We start from the raw sequence: 15,397 nt of genomic DNA, 5'->3' as shown, positions 1-15,397 counted from the left end.
TTAGTGGTTCAATATATTTTTTTTAACACACTTCCGCTTTTGAAACGGCGCGCCTCTTCGCAGACGCTCCCTGCTGCGGTTGAACCGTCCCGTCATACCTCGCGTGGCCAACGGCTCAGCACGGAACGGAACCCCGGATCACTGAACCGCTGCCCGAGCCTCAGAGCCTCGATCCGCGCACTCCGAGGAGCGAAACCCGGGTCCGACGAGCTCAGACAACCGCCCGCGATCCGCCACACTCTCCCCCCGGGCCTGCTGTGCATCTGACCGCGGCGGTGGGGCGTGCTTTTCCGGGGGCTCGCTGGCTGGGTTTGGTCGGGGAGGCAGCAGGGGGAAGCACGGAGCTGGTCCCGGATGATGATGGAGCTGGAGTCGGCCAGTAGCCGCGGCGAGCCGGGGGCAGCGGGGGACTCGCTGCAGCCGCCGACCCCGAGCCGGCACGAGAAGAGCCTGGGTCTGCTCACCACCAAGTTCGTGACGCTGCTCCAGGAGGCGAAGGACGGGGTTCTGGACCTGAAGGCGGTGAGCATGGAGCCCGGAGTCTTTGTTGTTAGCTAGCACATGTCAACATGAGCCCCGGCGCTGTCGTTCGGATACATGCACTTTTCGTTAGCTCGCCCCGCTAGCCTAGCCTAGCCGTGTGACAGGCTAATTTGAATGGGCTTTTACTCGCTGCTCGGTAGCTGGGTTCATTTTTAAAGATCACATACTGAACACCGGTGGTTTCACGCGCGTGGAGGTGCAGCGGAGACGGGTCGTGAAGCGAACTTTGAGGAAACCGGTGAACTTTCCCCACTCTGCCCCCCGCAGACCCCGAGGGTAAGAAGTGGGTCATCTTTTGTGAGTCGACCCGTGTGAAGCCAACGCGACTGCATCTTCACACATGAACAACTTCTTCCCTGATTCACGACGTCAAGATCATTTAACAGCTCGTGCCCGATGGGTATGGTGACTCAAAAAGCGTGTGATTCGAACGACACCGCATTCATGTTCCAGTCCGAAGTGCATTAGGTGACATAAGATGAGTCTTTCCACTATAATCTGCAGGACATTATCCTTTTAATAGACTATTGAGATATTATCCAAACTCTAAACTATCATCTATCTCTCTGAGCAGCCTGTCAGTTACGTTATTATTTATATAAAATAACATATAAACACTTTACACCCCTATTAGTTACATTATTATTCATATATAACATATAAACCCTTTAGTTATATTTTTGTTTGTATATAATAACATATTCATGCTTTACTCCCTTCGCAGCCAGTGCCACTGAGCCTCAAATATTTAATTCGCCTTAAAATAGGGTTTTGTCTGAATCCTAGATTTGTCAAAACATAACAATTATTAGTGTAACGTAATTCATAGATTAATTTTCAACACAAAGTACAAAGGAACAACAACAAAAAAGCAATGGTTTAATAACAGAGCAACAAAGTTGATAATGGTAATATAATTGGAGATAAAACCAATAATAATAATAAGACAGGTGCCAAATTTCAGTATAAATAGCAGCTTTTCTTATCAAACACAGCCATCCATGTTGTTTTCTTTCTCTCTGCCAGAACCAGAGAACCAGATGGCAGCTTGAGCAGCCAAGCATTACTTGACATAACAGAACCGTTTCCTTTTCACTGTGACCTCAGTGACTGGGCGGACAGATTGGCCTCATGGCTGCTGACACTCGTGGTGGCACTTTGCGTTGCTAATAACAATGAAGCTCCAGCCGCCACTTGTGGGCTGTTGGGTTTTTTCCCGTACAAGACACGGTCATTTTAAACTGTTATAACACAGTTGAATGAATTATGAAACAAAAACACAGGCAGAAGGGAGATTAACTTTCTTTTATCAGATATTTACTCAAACGTCAGGTGATTGATTTGATAATTCCATAAAAATTAATTTTTAGACTCCGTAATGACTTTCACAAAAGAGTTCTCATGGAAGTCTCTGTATAATTAAGGGTTTGGAATGTATATTGATTTTAATTACATTGCCTCTCACTTGAGACTCCCACAGCCACACTGAAGCGAGTCTATATTTTCTGCATTAATGAATAAGTATATGTTATGTAAACTATTGAATAAAAAAACAACAACTTATAATTAGCTTTCATTCAGCAGGTTTGTGGCTTTTTCACCCACTGGGCCTGTTGTCAAAACCGAGACTTATCAGCATGGTTATCATTAGTTTGTTAAACTCCAAGAGGTTGGGTGGTGGGGTTTTTATTTTCCGGGGTTGTTTGGCATTGAACTTGTGGGCACGGATACAGCCGTCCTTCTTTATATGTTCTCGTAGTTCTGAGTCTGCTGAAGGAGATTGCAGTAATCTCTAGTGTACTTTACATTTCCTTTTGTCCCGTCACTCAGGCTGCAGACACCTTGGCAGTGCGGCAGAAACGACGCATTTACGATATCACTAATGTGCTGGAGGGGATAGGACTCATAGAGAAGAAGTCCAAGAACAGCATCCAATGGAAGTAAGTCCACTGTGCATTGTTTAGTCAAATCATTCCATAACTACCCTGGGAAGACCAACTAGGACAGACAACACGAGATCTAAAAGAATTACTTTGTTTTCCCTCCATCAACAGATGATGCACATTTTAATTGTTAATTGTGAATTTAAACATGTGCATGATCGCTTGACTATATCTGAGTTATAGAGAAATGACTTTTGAACAGAAGAGTTTGGATTAGAGTCCGACTGATGGGGATTTTTGGGGCCAATGCCCATTTGGGTAGTAGAGAACTTATACTGATTCACCAGCCAATATATTTACTTAACAATTTAGCAGTGATTCCTATGAACTGAAGACGTAGAGATGTAATGGAGGCTTGATATTCTAAAGTTGGCCATAAACTTATAGATACGAAGAAACACAGATACCACCAGCTGATACAGATTTGTCTGTGAAAGGCTCATATCAGCTGCTCTTCAGTCAACTGATTAATCTGTCTGGGTCTAGTGTGAATAATATGAAACGAACGATTATCTCATTGTGCAGCACATGCGCCTTTTTAGATAAGAAAGAGAATGAGGGAAATTGTTGTTATAGTTTATGAAAGAAACCTTGAAGCAATCGTTATATCACAAGTAACTTCATATTAGTCAGAAAGAAAGCCCCCTCTTAATGCAGCTATATCTACAAACTTCTATTAATGATTGAGCAGTGTGTCCATGAGTGTGTGTGAATATGTACTTTGTCTGTTGTCCGTACATGACCATGTGTTTGTCTCTTGTACTTTAGGGGTGTGGGTCCAGGCTGTAACACCAGGGAGATCGCCGATAAGCTGATTGATCTGAAGGCAGAGTTAGACGATCTGGCTCTCAGGGAAAACGAGCTGGACCAGCAGAGAGTCTGGGTCCAGCAGAGCATCAAGAACGTCACAGATGACTCCAACAATAGTCCATATCCTTCACTGCACACTGTCTTTAGGAGTCTATTGATGTATCCGATGGCACTTATTGGATGTGATGGCTTCATCAGTCATGAATTTAGGCTACAATCATACTAATAGATTTTAGGTTTGAAACTAAAACAATCTCGGTCCACACAGAGGTTTTAAAATGCATTTTAAAAATACAACTTTTTGTGTGTACGTAGCCTTAAAAGATTAGTTCAACATTTGTGTTTCTACCACAACTATCGTGACATCGCCAGGTTTGTTCTTTCCTCCAGAGCCACAGATATCATTCTTGTGAGCATTTGTGGAGATGTGTCAGCTGTAATAAAGGCACATCTGACAAATATAGTACTGTCATTTTCACCTGTTAGTGGAAAATATGCAGTGAATTTACAGGCTCATAAATGTCACTGGCAGCAGAAGCAGATTACTGACTGCAGAGGACCTGAGGTACTGACGTTCAGCCTCGGTCTTTTATTGTTCTGAGTAGAACCCACAGTCAATTTGATCCCAGGGATAAAGTGCTCCTGATGAACCAGGACAACCGTGTCAAACTGTGGGAACACATTTGCAAACATGTAGTCGTGAAGTCCTCACTGTGCTCATGATAGTTGTCTGCTGTTAAAGATCTACTCGTGGCTGGTGGCACAGAGCAACGACAGACATGATGACCATCAGAGGAACGTATCCAATCTCAACCCCATCTGGCGTCTCGTAGTGGATCATCAGAGGCATTACATGCACACAGATTCTGCCAGCTCCCTGTCCCGGTCGTTTAAAGATGCACGTCACTCAGTTAACTCGTACAAATCATGGAGAGTATGACTCGTAAACACAGCTGTAATTGGACTTCAGTGCTCCTGGAGGAGGCTTAATGAAGTCTCAGGAAAATAACCCTGAATGATGTCATCAGAGTTATTTCATGTTGGAACCTGAGAAAAGAGTTTAACAGGCAGAGAGGAGCCGAATTAGGCGTTTAGTTTCAGCACTGGTACTTGAGGACTCTTCTTGAAGCTTGACTCGTACTAGAGACTCAATTCAGAGCCTTAATAAACTCAGTCATGGGGGGGGGGGGGGGGGGCAGGGGTTCTGCCCTGTCTGTTTGTTGGTGTCTAAGCAAGATTGAGTAAAAACTACTGGAGGGAAGAATCCATAATGTTATGGAGTGCCGGACCCCTGATCATAGGGCCGATTTAAGATTTAGTTTGTTCATGTAAGAGAGGAAGTTATTCAATATTTTCATTGATTTCTCAGAGATTATTTCATGGATTTTGATGAAAACAATCTGGCATTTTTTTCCCTTTCATCATATGAAGTGCAAAGCTGTATTTTTGACCAACTGTGTTGTTGCTTGGAACCTTAACACGTGTATACTATGGCATATATCAAACATGAAGACCTCTGTGGATCCTTTAAAGGTATTTTTCATCGATCAAATGATCTCTTTTCATTCTCATTTCTGTCCCATGCGTTGACGATTATCACAACTCATCATGTCTTTCTTTGCAGGCGACACACTTCTAGCTATTCGTGCTCCCATCGGCACACAACTAGAGGTGCCCATACCAGAAGCTGTAAGTGTGGAGTGCTCAGTGTGTCATGTCCACTTCTTTTGTCTCGTGTCACTGACCCAGTGTCTGTGTCCAGGTCCTCAATGGGCAGAGGAAATACCAGATCCGTCTCAAGAGTTCATCTGGTCCTATCGAGGTTTTGCTGGTCAACAAGGACCCGTCAAGTGCCTCTCCTGTTGTTCTGCCTGTCCCTCCTCCAGATGACATCCTTCAGAGCCTCCCAGCACCAGCACCTACCTCCCAGTCGGCCACTGCTGCCTCCAAGGTCCACACGATTCTTACCCATCTCTCACCCTGAGTACTTTAGCTCTTAAACATATTTCTTTATTGAGGCCGTAAAGAGGATTGTTAAGTGTTGTAACTTATTATTATCATTAGGCCTTGTTTTGACTTTTCCCTCCTCTCTCCACCCTGCAGGTCCCTAAATCAGCTCCAGTCCCTTTTACAAAACCTGGTTCTGCCGCAGACTCAGTGACAGGTAGGGGCCTGTCAAGACTTCACTACGTTTTTTTTACAGCCTCAGAACAAATCTCCTTATTTCTTTATTCATTCTTTGTCGTGTTTTAAACGGAATCATTTGTAATTGTAATACGATATCAGGCTCTACCGTTACCATAGTAGTTTACAGCGTGTTGTCTGGCGTTTGTTTTATTTCAGAAGTGACGAGCACGACGCCTCTCAGCCCGACAACAGGTCCGGTCACTCAGCAGCTTCAGTCGTCTGCCTCGTTGGATGGATCTGCATCCTCCTCTGCCTCTGCAGGGTTTGAACCAATAAAGTCGGATCCATCTGAATGTAAGTCTTTGCTTGGTGCTGAACATGTGACATCTGTTCTTAAGACTTGAAGTTTTATATTGTTGAGGTAGGGATGATGACGATAAGGGGTATTTTTTTTACTTTTACACTGTGTGTGCAAGAAAACCTACAAGAAAAACAAACCTATAGAACTTGATTAAGAAAATACTATTATTACAAAATTATTTAGGTCAAATGTAAACATAAATGCAGTTGTTCTGTAAAATAAAGATTTTCATTTCTGCAAAAACTAACACCTATACCTTTCTGTTTAACCCTCTAGTACTGGATTTCCCCAAAGACTTCTCAGAAATGTTTGATCCAACAAGAGGTAACCATATCTTAAGTTTTTCTATATTCTCTCCTCGAGTGACTGAGCAGTTTCTTTTGTCACATCGTCTCAGTGCTGCAGATTGAAGGGTTTTAAAAAATGGTCACTCAGTCTTGTTCTCTCTCTCACAGAGATCCTGAGCGGAGATTTGCTGGACGACTTGATGTCATCAGAGGGTAAGTTTGCTTACAGGCACACTGATGGTGCAGCAAATGACTTGCTCTGTAAAGATGTATTTATATATAATCCGTGTAACAAAGAGGCTATTGAATACGTTTCTGCACAAGGCTTCTTTTTATGCATCTTGCGCGTCTCATCTCTTTCTCTTGTCGGTTTCACCTGCAGTGTTCTCGCCGCTCCTCCGTCTGTCGCCTCCGCCCAGCGACCACGACTACATATACATCCTGGACGAGACAGAAGGCCTGTCCGACCTCTTCGACGTGCCCATTCTCAACCTCTGACCCCTGAGATTGCTGTCAGAGTGGGCAACCATTGCCCTTACATTCTGATCTACCTTCAGTCCCCCCCCCCCCCCCCCCCCTCTCACTGACATTGAAGGTAAGAGGCGGTGCAGGGAAGCCAACACGATCTGATGAGCCTTCAAGGACACGTCTGTGCTGCAGGGTGAGCTCAAGCTGAGCTTCATCAGACAGGAGCTCGATGTACAGCCTCATGAAGAAACACAGATGAGAACAAAACGTTTTATTCACTGCTTTTTCCAAGGAAACAGAGTCACAACAAATGACAAATAATTCTATTTTTGGATTCTTGTGTATTATAAATCCTTATGTTTGTTTATAAGCTTTCTCGTGAGCGAATGTGTGTAAGCTTCCTTTACATGCGGTTGGTTGTGAGTCTGTGTGCCTGCTTGTTGTTTTGTACTGAGTCAGACACCTCCAGGTAAAAAACAAAAAAAAAGAGAGAGAACCTATCGGAGCATGGCCTTTATCACCTGGCAGCTGCTCCCACGTGGCTGAAACGAGTCCAAACACAGCTGGTGAAATATGCACTGTCCTCATGTACATAGAGAATATATATTTTGTAAAACCAGCACGCAAGATTATTGTAATATTATGAATGACACAAGCAGAGCGATAGGTGCCAGATGCAGAAGATCATACTGTACGTAAGAAGTGCTTTGTTTTAAATATTGGTGCTGGTCTTTGGCCCTGTGCAAATCTGGTCTTAGGATCTGTCCCGAGAAATCTGTCTGTGTGTTGGTGGCGAGCAGCAGAAGTCAAATTTCACCAAAGTGGAACATTTGAATCGCCCCGTCGCTCGCACATATTGATACGTTGGCTTATAGGTGACCGGGCCCTTAGGAGGGACTGGATGAATGAATGTCTGCAGCTATGTAGAAAGATTTTACCCATTCAAGAAATTTTGTGGTGATCAGTGTTGGAGTTGTGGCGGTGGATACAAGCAAATTACATCTGAGATGCTCAGAAGCATAAAATACCTATCTCGTTATGAAGCTGTGGCAGGTCAGAGGCAGCAGGGAGGCTGTCCCTCACACGTGGCCCAGGACACATCGGAATTCAAGCAATTAAAAGAATGTGGCCAACCTCCGAATGTTAGTTTGAGGGATGTGATCTGGAGACACCTCACTCAGGACGGATGGTAACACCAGGCCTGTCTGGGCGGGGCTTTGATTTCCAGTGCCAAAGTGAAAAGAAGGAGAATCTTTGATACTATTGAAGCCAATTAACTTTATAACGTAACAAGCCACGGACCAAAAAGAAATTGCAGGGCTTGGGGGTGGGGGGGGGGGGTTAGAATATTACCATTTTTCCAATCAAACATTTTTTTAAGGTCATCAAGATGTTTTAAAAAAAAGAACTGTCTCATTATGACTTTATGATCATGTTCTTTAACTGGTCCGATATCGGCCCTTCTTCAAATAGAGGTTGATTATAAAAATATAAAAGTAAGCATGCTGTCAGTTTCATTTTGCATCAGCACTGTTCCTATCAAACCCTTTCCGATTTTTCATTGGCTCAGATTTATATGTAACTGGTGTTCGTCACAGGATTACACACGTTTTTTTCTTCCCCTTTCCCAAAGGCGTTTTGTGGCGTTTGTCTTTCAACTATAAAGTATGTATATGATTACCATTGTACTCAGTTCGTCTGTATGTAAAATGACATGTATGTATTTTTACTGAGTCATTAAAAACGATCCAGTTCTTTTGTATATTTGGCACAACTCCCTCTCTCAAGGTTTTTCCTTTTTTCCCAGTGTGCGCTGTTTTCATGCTTATTGCTTTAAATCTCTTTTTTTCCTATTCGCTCTGTGCAGGGGACGGCTGAAGAGCTCTAACGAGTCAAACTGTACAATATCCAGATAATTCTTCTTAGTACGGTGCTTTCTCCTGTCCAATCCCTTCGTTCAATAATATCCTATCTTTTTGCCCCAGGATAACGTGTGTGTATGTACTGTGTATATCCTTCTCTACTGCTTGTATAGAATAGCGTTTATTTTTTATACCTGCTAGATATATTATCGTTGCTACTAATTCGGGGCTACACCTAAAAAGTTTTAAGGGATTTATCCACAAGAAATCTGCTTCACGGAAGCGTCCGGTCTCATCGTTGCACTTTACATCACTGTGGATCGACTGGTTGCAGCTCATCCTCCCAGCAGCCGGTCACTGAGCAGCCGGGGAGTTCAGCAGTCCTGGGTGGGATGGATCACGTCCCTGTTGTGGCACTTGAGACTCAAACCTACGGACTGTTCTTTTTTTTTTTAAACAGGCTCACTATTGTTAAGATGTAATTGCATCAAATGATACAGAATAAACTCTTTGGTAATCTTTATGTACTGGCTGGTTTCCTTTTCTAATCAATAAATTATGAGCAAAACTGAGCTGATACATTTGCATATGTTTACATCGAGCTGAGGAGAATATCTTACACAAAGAGAAGTTGAAAATATAACGACAAATGGGTTGTATGAACAACCTCGTGAAGAGATACAGATGAGAACATTTTATTTTCTGCTTTTCCAAGGAAACTGAGTCGCAACAAATGACAAATACTTATTATAAATCCTTCCGTTTGTGTATTAGCTTTCTCCTGAGAGTGTGTGGTTGTGAGTCTGTGTGCTTGATTGTTGTTTTCAATTAAGAACAATTGTGAGTCAGACAATCGTCATTTGCAGCTGACGTCACACAGCCCTCCTGTGGATGAGGCTGCATTTTGACTTAAAGGTTCAGTGGGTACGATTTACATGAAAGGAATTTATTGGCAAAAATTGAATATTAAATAATCCAAGTGATGTTTGCACTAGTGTGATTCATCTAAATTGTACTAATTGTTGTTTTCTTTACTCTTGAATGGGCCTTTATATTTAAATTCCATTGGATAACTTGCTGTGTAATCAAATCCTCAATATGGACGCTGCCCTGCACCTCATCCATGTGGCTTTTAGTCTTTAAACCCTTATGCATATGGAATGGCTTCATTACATGTAATGTAAATCACCACAGACTGTATGCATCCATGAAAAGTCAATTTCCCCAGTAGGCCCTTATGTGAGATGTCCTTCCCTGTCCCACCCCAATCTCACTTCCTGTCAACTCTCAGATTCAACCCCACCCACCCAGTGTCTATAAGGAGAGTTTTAAAACAACCAGTTCATTATAATATATGTGCAAACACGTTATATGCATATAAAAGTAAAGAAGTTGTATGTCTCTGCAGAGAAAGACATTGGTTGGTGGTATCTTTGTGTTGTTGGATGTTAGTGATTTGCTAAAGGGCACTTCAGCAGAACAGGAAGGCTACTAAAGGTTCCAACAGGCCTGAGTTAATAATTCAGGCCTGATTTTATAACTCATTAAAATAGAAACAGTGAAAATCCCAGTTTGAAGAAGTCAAAGCTGTGGGACAAAGGGGAACAGCAGGGGGCAGCTGCAGCCAGCTGTATCCGACCCGGAACTTTGAATGAATTCATCTGCTAACTTCTTGGAAACTTGGAAGAAACTTTAGTTTAGTTCAGAGCAAGCAGCAAGAGCACTTCCGCACGTCTTTCAAAATAAAAAGCCCTGTGTCGCTCGTGTAATACATGTGTTTATATAGTGGTGATCATACAGGTAAAGCAAAGAAAGGGTTGGAAGTACATTGTGTCACAGATAATTAAGAGTTTAATCGAATGCAATGGAATGAATGTGTAGACCTGTTTCTTTTTTCGTGTTTTTTTTATTCCCACGCTGACACGCTAGTACCCAAATTGGTTTTATTTTGAAAGTCACTACCGGAAAAGATGTTACAATCCGGCTGCTTTCACTCAAACCTTCGCGTGAACGACTCGGACCAACCCGGAACTTTAAAGTGACCTAATCTCTGCTGGAAACTCGAAACAAGGACTTTTCCCTGCTGCTGCTCCGAACTCCTCCGATGAGTCCGGGAGGAAAACTCACGTTTCACTCCTGAGCTTCTTCCTCCTGGAGGCGGAATCCAGGTTCCCATGCTCGAGGCTCCGGCCGCGGCGGCTCCTGCAGGACAGTAGCCTCGACTCGTCTCTTCTCTCCAGGTAAGGACCCGACACTCAAACTGGAGAGAACTCGAGAACAGCTCGTTTAAAAGAAAGGGCTCCAGACCCTCTGTGGGAAATCAGCTTTAAAATCTGCTTTAAAATCTGTTTTAAATAACAAACACACGTTCAAGACGTTTATCTTCAACACAACTTCAGCTTGAACTTTTGGGATCGAACACAATTTGCTGCAGCACAAGATTTAAAACTACTCCATTGTTGTAAATACTGTTCGATACTTTGTGGATACACAGTATTTTACCTCTTTTCTTCTGTGGTAGTAATTCGGTATTTATTTTTATATTAGTTGTGTGGGATGTGTGTGTGTGTGATTGTGTGTCCATAATATGCATATAAATCATCACATGTATGTGTGTGTGAGTGTCTACATGTGTATTAGATGTGCATATATGTGTATGTACATATGCATATACACTCATGTAGATCTGTGTGAATATAATGTATATATATATATATATATATATATATACATAAATGTGTATATATTCATATGCCTGTGTGTGTGTGTGTGTGTGTGTGTGTGTACACAATATCTATGATACATAAGCATAAATATGTATCCATGTGTATATGAGTTTGTACCTAAATGTGTATGTATATATATGTGTGTATATATGCGTGTGTGTGTGTACATGTGTATATAAATGTGTATATATATATATATGCTTGTGTGTGTCTGAGTGTTACCCTGTCAGGTTAGGAATTTCAGGCAGCTGAGAGCTCCCCCTTCTCTCTCTCCCACACACACATAGACAGACAGACACATACACACACACACACACACACACACACACACAGGCAGGGGGGGGAGTGTGTCAGTCCGGGGGGTCTGAGACTCACACTGGGTCTGCAGACTAACAAAAGCTCCGGCCGTGCTTGTGGTTTTAAGCCTAATGAAGCAAACCGCTCAGAGAAGAATTCAGACACTGACAACTGCTGAACTCTGGGAGAAAAATATTCATTTTATATCTGTTTGGAGTTTAAAGTGATCGAAACTTTTAGAGTTTACTACGAGAGTATTTCTGAGTGAAACAGAAATACTTGACAGTCTATTATCAGTGTACTAACAGTAAAACTCTTCCCTGTGTCCTGATTTGTCTAGAGGATCAAAACCATCTCACATTTCTATCTCACTTACATGTCTATAAAAACTGAAGGTAATTACTTATAAAATGTAATATGGTCAATAACACAATTGTGTTCATTTCCAAAAGTGAAAGGTGATGTTTTTGACTACTTATTAGTTTTTACAGGAAGTAAACAGATGAGCACCATTTACCTTAAATTGCTCTCAAACTATTGGTTTCAGGGCCGAGAGGCAAACACAGACTGTGAGGTTTCAGCTGCCACAGACAGGTACAGACACTGACACTGACACACAGTGGTTAACCTCTGTGAACACTGAGACAAAAGCAAACTAAAACTCCCCTGCATCTTCTGCGGATTTAACTAAATGAAACAGAGAATTACTTTCACGTTTCCATTCTGATCAGCAGTATTTCAACAGAGCAGAAACCCGTTTGACACGTGATTCCTTCAAAGTGCACAGAATCGTATTGGATTCATTTAATGTGTCAGTTTCAGGTTACGACACTTCACACACGGCTCGTTGGTTTTCTTCTTTTGAGGAAATGAGAGGAGGCTCGAGGTGTGATTCTTCAGTTGGTTATTTATCTTGATGAAGAGAGAATGTCAGTGACTTCTACACGGTGTTCAGATGAGGCCTGCAGCATGTACAGACCCGTCGTGATGACTTCAGGCTAATAGAGCTCTGTTGTCACTGTGGGTGAATCCAGGAGGCTGCAAATCGGCCCCACTGGAATGTTTTAACTCTCAGGACAGTTGGATCTGACTTGGTTTGAATGAGAAGCAGAAAAAGCAGCAGACATTTTGTCCGGTTACAGGGGGAAACGCTCAGCAGCCACTGGTTACATCAATAATGATTAAAGATAGTCATCACTCCTTTTATTAGTGACTCACTCATACCTGTGGTTTTCCTACTGTGACATGTCAAAGTGTCTCCTGTTGAAAAAGGTCTATAATGCTGGTAGTGAGATATGAGGCAAGAAATTATTAATCTTTATAACTGTGTCCACATGATGGTTTTTTCTCTTTCCTGTACTTGAGGACACATTTCTCTCATACTGGAAGGTCTCGACCTCAGGTCACCGCCACACACATGCAAACCATCGCCTTCCTGTTTGCTTCCAATCGCTGTGAGAAAGGAATCCAATTCTATATTTTGTGGAAATACAAATCACTGCGTGGCTTTGCATGGAGTTCAACCGTGATGACCTTTGACCCCATATATTGGCCCTGCATTCGAGTATGTGTGACTATTACAGTTACTAAACCTTCATGAGAAAGAAATGCAATTGAGGCCTTAATGCATATCTTTTCTCCATGTTATCATCAATAAATATCATTATTTTAGCATAAATAACTAGAAGAAAATAGAAAAAGCACAAATACAACCAAATGTATAGAGTTTTAATTGAGAAAATAAACACATTTATGTCTCAAAAAGTTAAACATAAACATGGGAAATTAGTTCATTCGTGGGAAATAGCATTTACAATTTTTGATACGAGTGAAGCGCTCTTAAAATCTTCCTTTTGATATTTCTTGTAATTAAAGTAATTTGTCTCATCACCTCCCTTCTCATTAACACAACTGCTGCCATTAACTAACAGTCACCAACACAAGTTTGTTCAGACTCTCTTACCATCCAACAGTAAACTCAGCTGTGGGCCGCCTGTCGTTTGTCTGGTCTCTTCATCGAACCCTGATCCAAACTCCTACTGGCTCGTAAGGCGCGGGGGGGGGGGGCACAGCCTGTGTTTTATGATTCCAGGTTTATAAAAAAAATCACTCCAAGAAATCTTGAAAATCTTTGGCCAAACGAAGGCCAACACAATATATTTTTTTTATTTTTTAATGTTAGATTTGTCTCCCAGATGTAGAACTGGTTTTGTTGGTCTCTCTGTGTAGTGTATCCAAACCGATAACTTGATGTTCAGCTGATAGGGCCCCACAGCTCTGACTGACACACACCCAGATTAAAAACCACAGACCGTCTTTGTCGCTGCAGAGACCGGACATGCATCTACCCAGTTTGCCCTTGTGTTCGCTGACTCATAATCTGCCCGAGAACAAACCTACATCCCCTAAATCTCCTCAGGATTAAGTCTGCAAACTGTTGTTGTCGTTTCGTGGAGAGAAGTTGACGTTCGGCTGCAGCAGTTTACCGGAATTCTCTCACCACCTCAGGGTTTATCTTCTCCCTCGGGTCTAAATTATCCACACACAAACAAACAAACAAACAAACATTCTCCTGTTGATCAGAATCATCCTCCCTGCTCTCTCGCCCCACTGTGAAGGCGCCCTGCACCAGGAGAGACACGAGGCCTCTGAGCGTTGCTTTGAAACCCGGAGGTCTGTCTCTCTTTCACAGAGCAGCTCTCCAAAGAGATCCTGCAGAGGGTGGGGTCTATTAATCACACCGAGCACAAGCAGGCACAAGCTCAACCTCTTCTCTCTCAGTGTGAGCTGCCGAGTGAAACAGAAGAATTTACATCCAACTGTATTGTTTCCATGTGGCGAGAGTGAGGGAGAAGGACGAGGGAAGGGGGAAGGGTTGGGAGCACAACAACAGCGTCTTGTGTATCCTCCGGGAATGCTCGTCTGAAGGCCGAGGGAGACGTGTGTCTGTGAGCTGGGAAGGGGTGTGTGTGATCCAAAGTGCATGTGTAGACAGCGCTAGGTCATCTCAGCTTTACTCACTACACCATAAATACACAGGGAAAGAGGAACAGGGTGTTCTACAACTTCAGGACTGAAAATGACAGTCGCTCGGACTGACGTGAATCATTCATCCGATAAACAGACTCGGTTCACACTAAAAGAGAAACTGCTCCTGTGGAAAGGTTTTTAAACTGGTGAGTTAACTGGTTTTCACGCAGGAGCAGCACAGCCCAGGTGAAATCTATGAGCTGAACAGAGACGGCTCCAGTTCAGTGTGTGTTCTAAACCCGCCTGTTTGGAATGGGCTTGTTGTTTGGTCCATAGAGATGCTGGTTGCAGTTTTCTTTATGAATCTGCAACAGTGACCTGCAGTTATTAAACCGCTAAAAGTAAAGACCAATGTTGGGCTCAGGCTTCAGAACCCTGAAGCTGCTCCACCTCTGCTGCACGAAGAGACGTTCACCTGTTAACTCAAAGTCCAGTGAAGCTCGACTCAGTTTGCAGAACCTGAACTGGAGAATACCTAATAGGGGTCGGTGGTTTGATCCCAGTCTCCTCCAGTCTGCGCTGATGGGTCAGAGTGTGAATCACGTGTGATAGAGAAATGTGTGTATAAATAAATTAATGTGACCTGTAGTGTTTACAGGTCAGTAAGAGTTTATACATGCAGTTAATTTCCCACTGTCTATACATCCTTCTCTCATGAAAGGCTCCTGATGAACAGGAATAAAAAAAAAATAAACAACATATTGACTCTCTCTTCTCTTTTTGTCATCAGCAGTTTACATAGTGGTGGAATCACAAGGTGCCAAGATGCCACAGCAGAAGGACATAGTGAAGATCGCCATCCAGATGCCTGGGGCCTATCCCCAGCTCATACAACTGGATCAGGTAAGACAACACACACACACACACACACACACACACACAAACACAAACACACACACACACACACACACACACACACACACACATGCACACAGATAGAGGA

At 42.8% G+C, this 15,397-nt stretch overlaps 1 protein-coding gene and 1 long non-coding RNA gene across 2 annotated transcripts; both read left to right on the top strand.

The window, feature by feature from the left end:
* The first annotated feature begins 345 nt into the window (after nt 1-345).
* e2f4 (E2F transcription factor 4) lies at nt 346-6,643 on the top strand. Its single transcript, XM_053427197.1, has 11 exons — nt 346-522; nt 2,374-2,483; nt 3,255-3,416; nt 4,786-4,829; nt 4,921-4,985; nt 5,059-5,247; nt 5,400-5,460; nt 5,640-5,777; nt 6,061-6,108; nt 6,240-6,284; nt 6,454-6,643. Exons 1-11 carry the CDS (start codon nt 355-357, stop codon nt 6,567-6,569), a joined length of 1,146 nt encoding a protein of 381 aa, XP_053283172.1. The 5' UTR covers nt 346-354; the 3' UTR covers nt 6,570-6,643.
* A 3,742-nt stretch (nt 6,644-10,385) lies between these two features.
* Nucleotides 10,386-15,297, top strand: LOC128445083 (uncharacterized). Its single transcript, XR_008339243.1, has 2 exons — nt 10,386-10,641; nt 15,188-15,297. It is a non-coding gene; the product is annotated as an uncharacterized LOC128445083 (long non-coding RNA).
* Nucleotides 15,298-15,397: the final 100 nt, after the last annotated feature.

The sequence above is a fragment of the Pleuronectes platessa genome, chromosome 7 (genome assembly GCF_947347685.1).
Source record: "Pleuronectes platessa chromosome 7, fPlePla1.1, whole genome shotgun sequence".
Lineage (NCBI taxonomy): Eukaryota > Metazoa > Chordata > Actinopteri > Pleuronectiformes > Pleuronectidae > Pleuronectes > Pleuronectes platessa.
This window is presented reverse-complemented; position numbering and strand designations above follow the sequence as displayed.

Excerpts from the sequence above, each read along its gene's own strand:
- e2f4 (XM_053427197.1), top strand. The coding sequence starts at position 355 with ATGATGATGGAGCTGGAGTCGGCCAGTAGCCGCGGCGAGCCGGGGGCA. Across the intron at positions 5,248-5,399 it reads CGGCCACTGCTGCCTCCAAG|GTCCCTAAATCAGCTCCAGT; the intron begins GTCCACACGATT and ends TCCACCCTGCAG. Across the intron at positions 5,778-6,060 it reads AAAGTCGGATCCATCTGAAT|TACTGGATTTCCCCAAAGAC; the intron begins GTAAGTCTTTGC and ends TTAACCCTCTAG.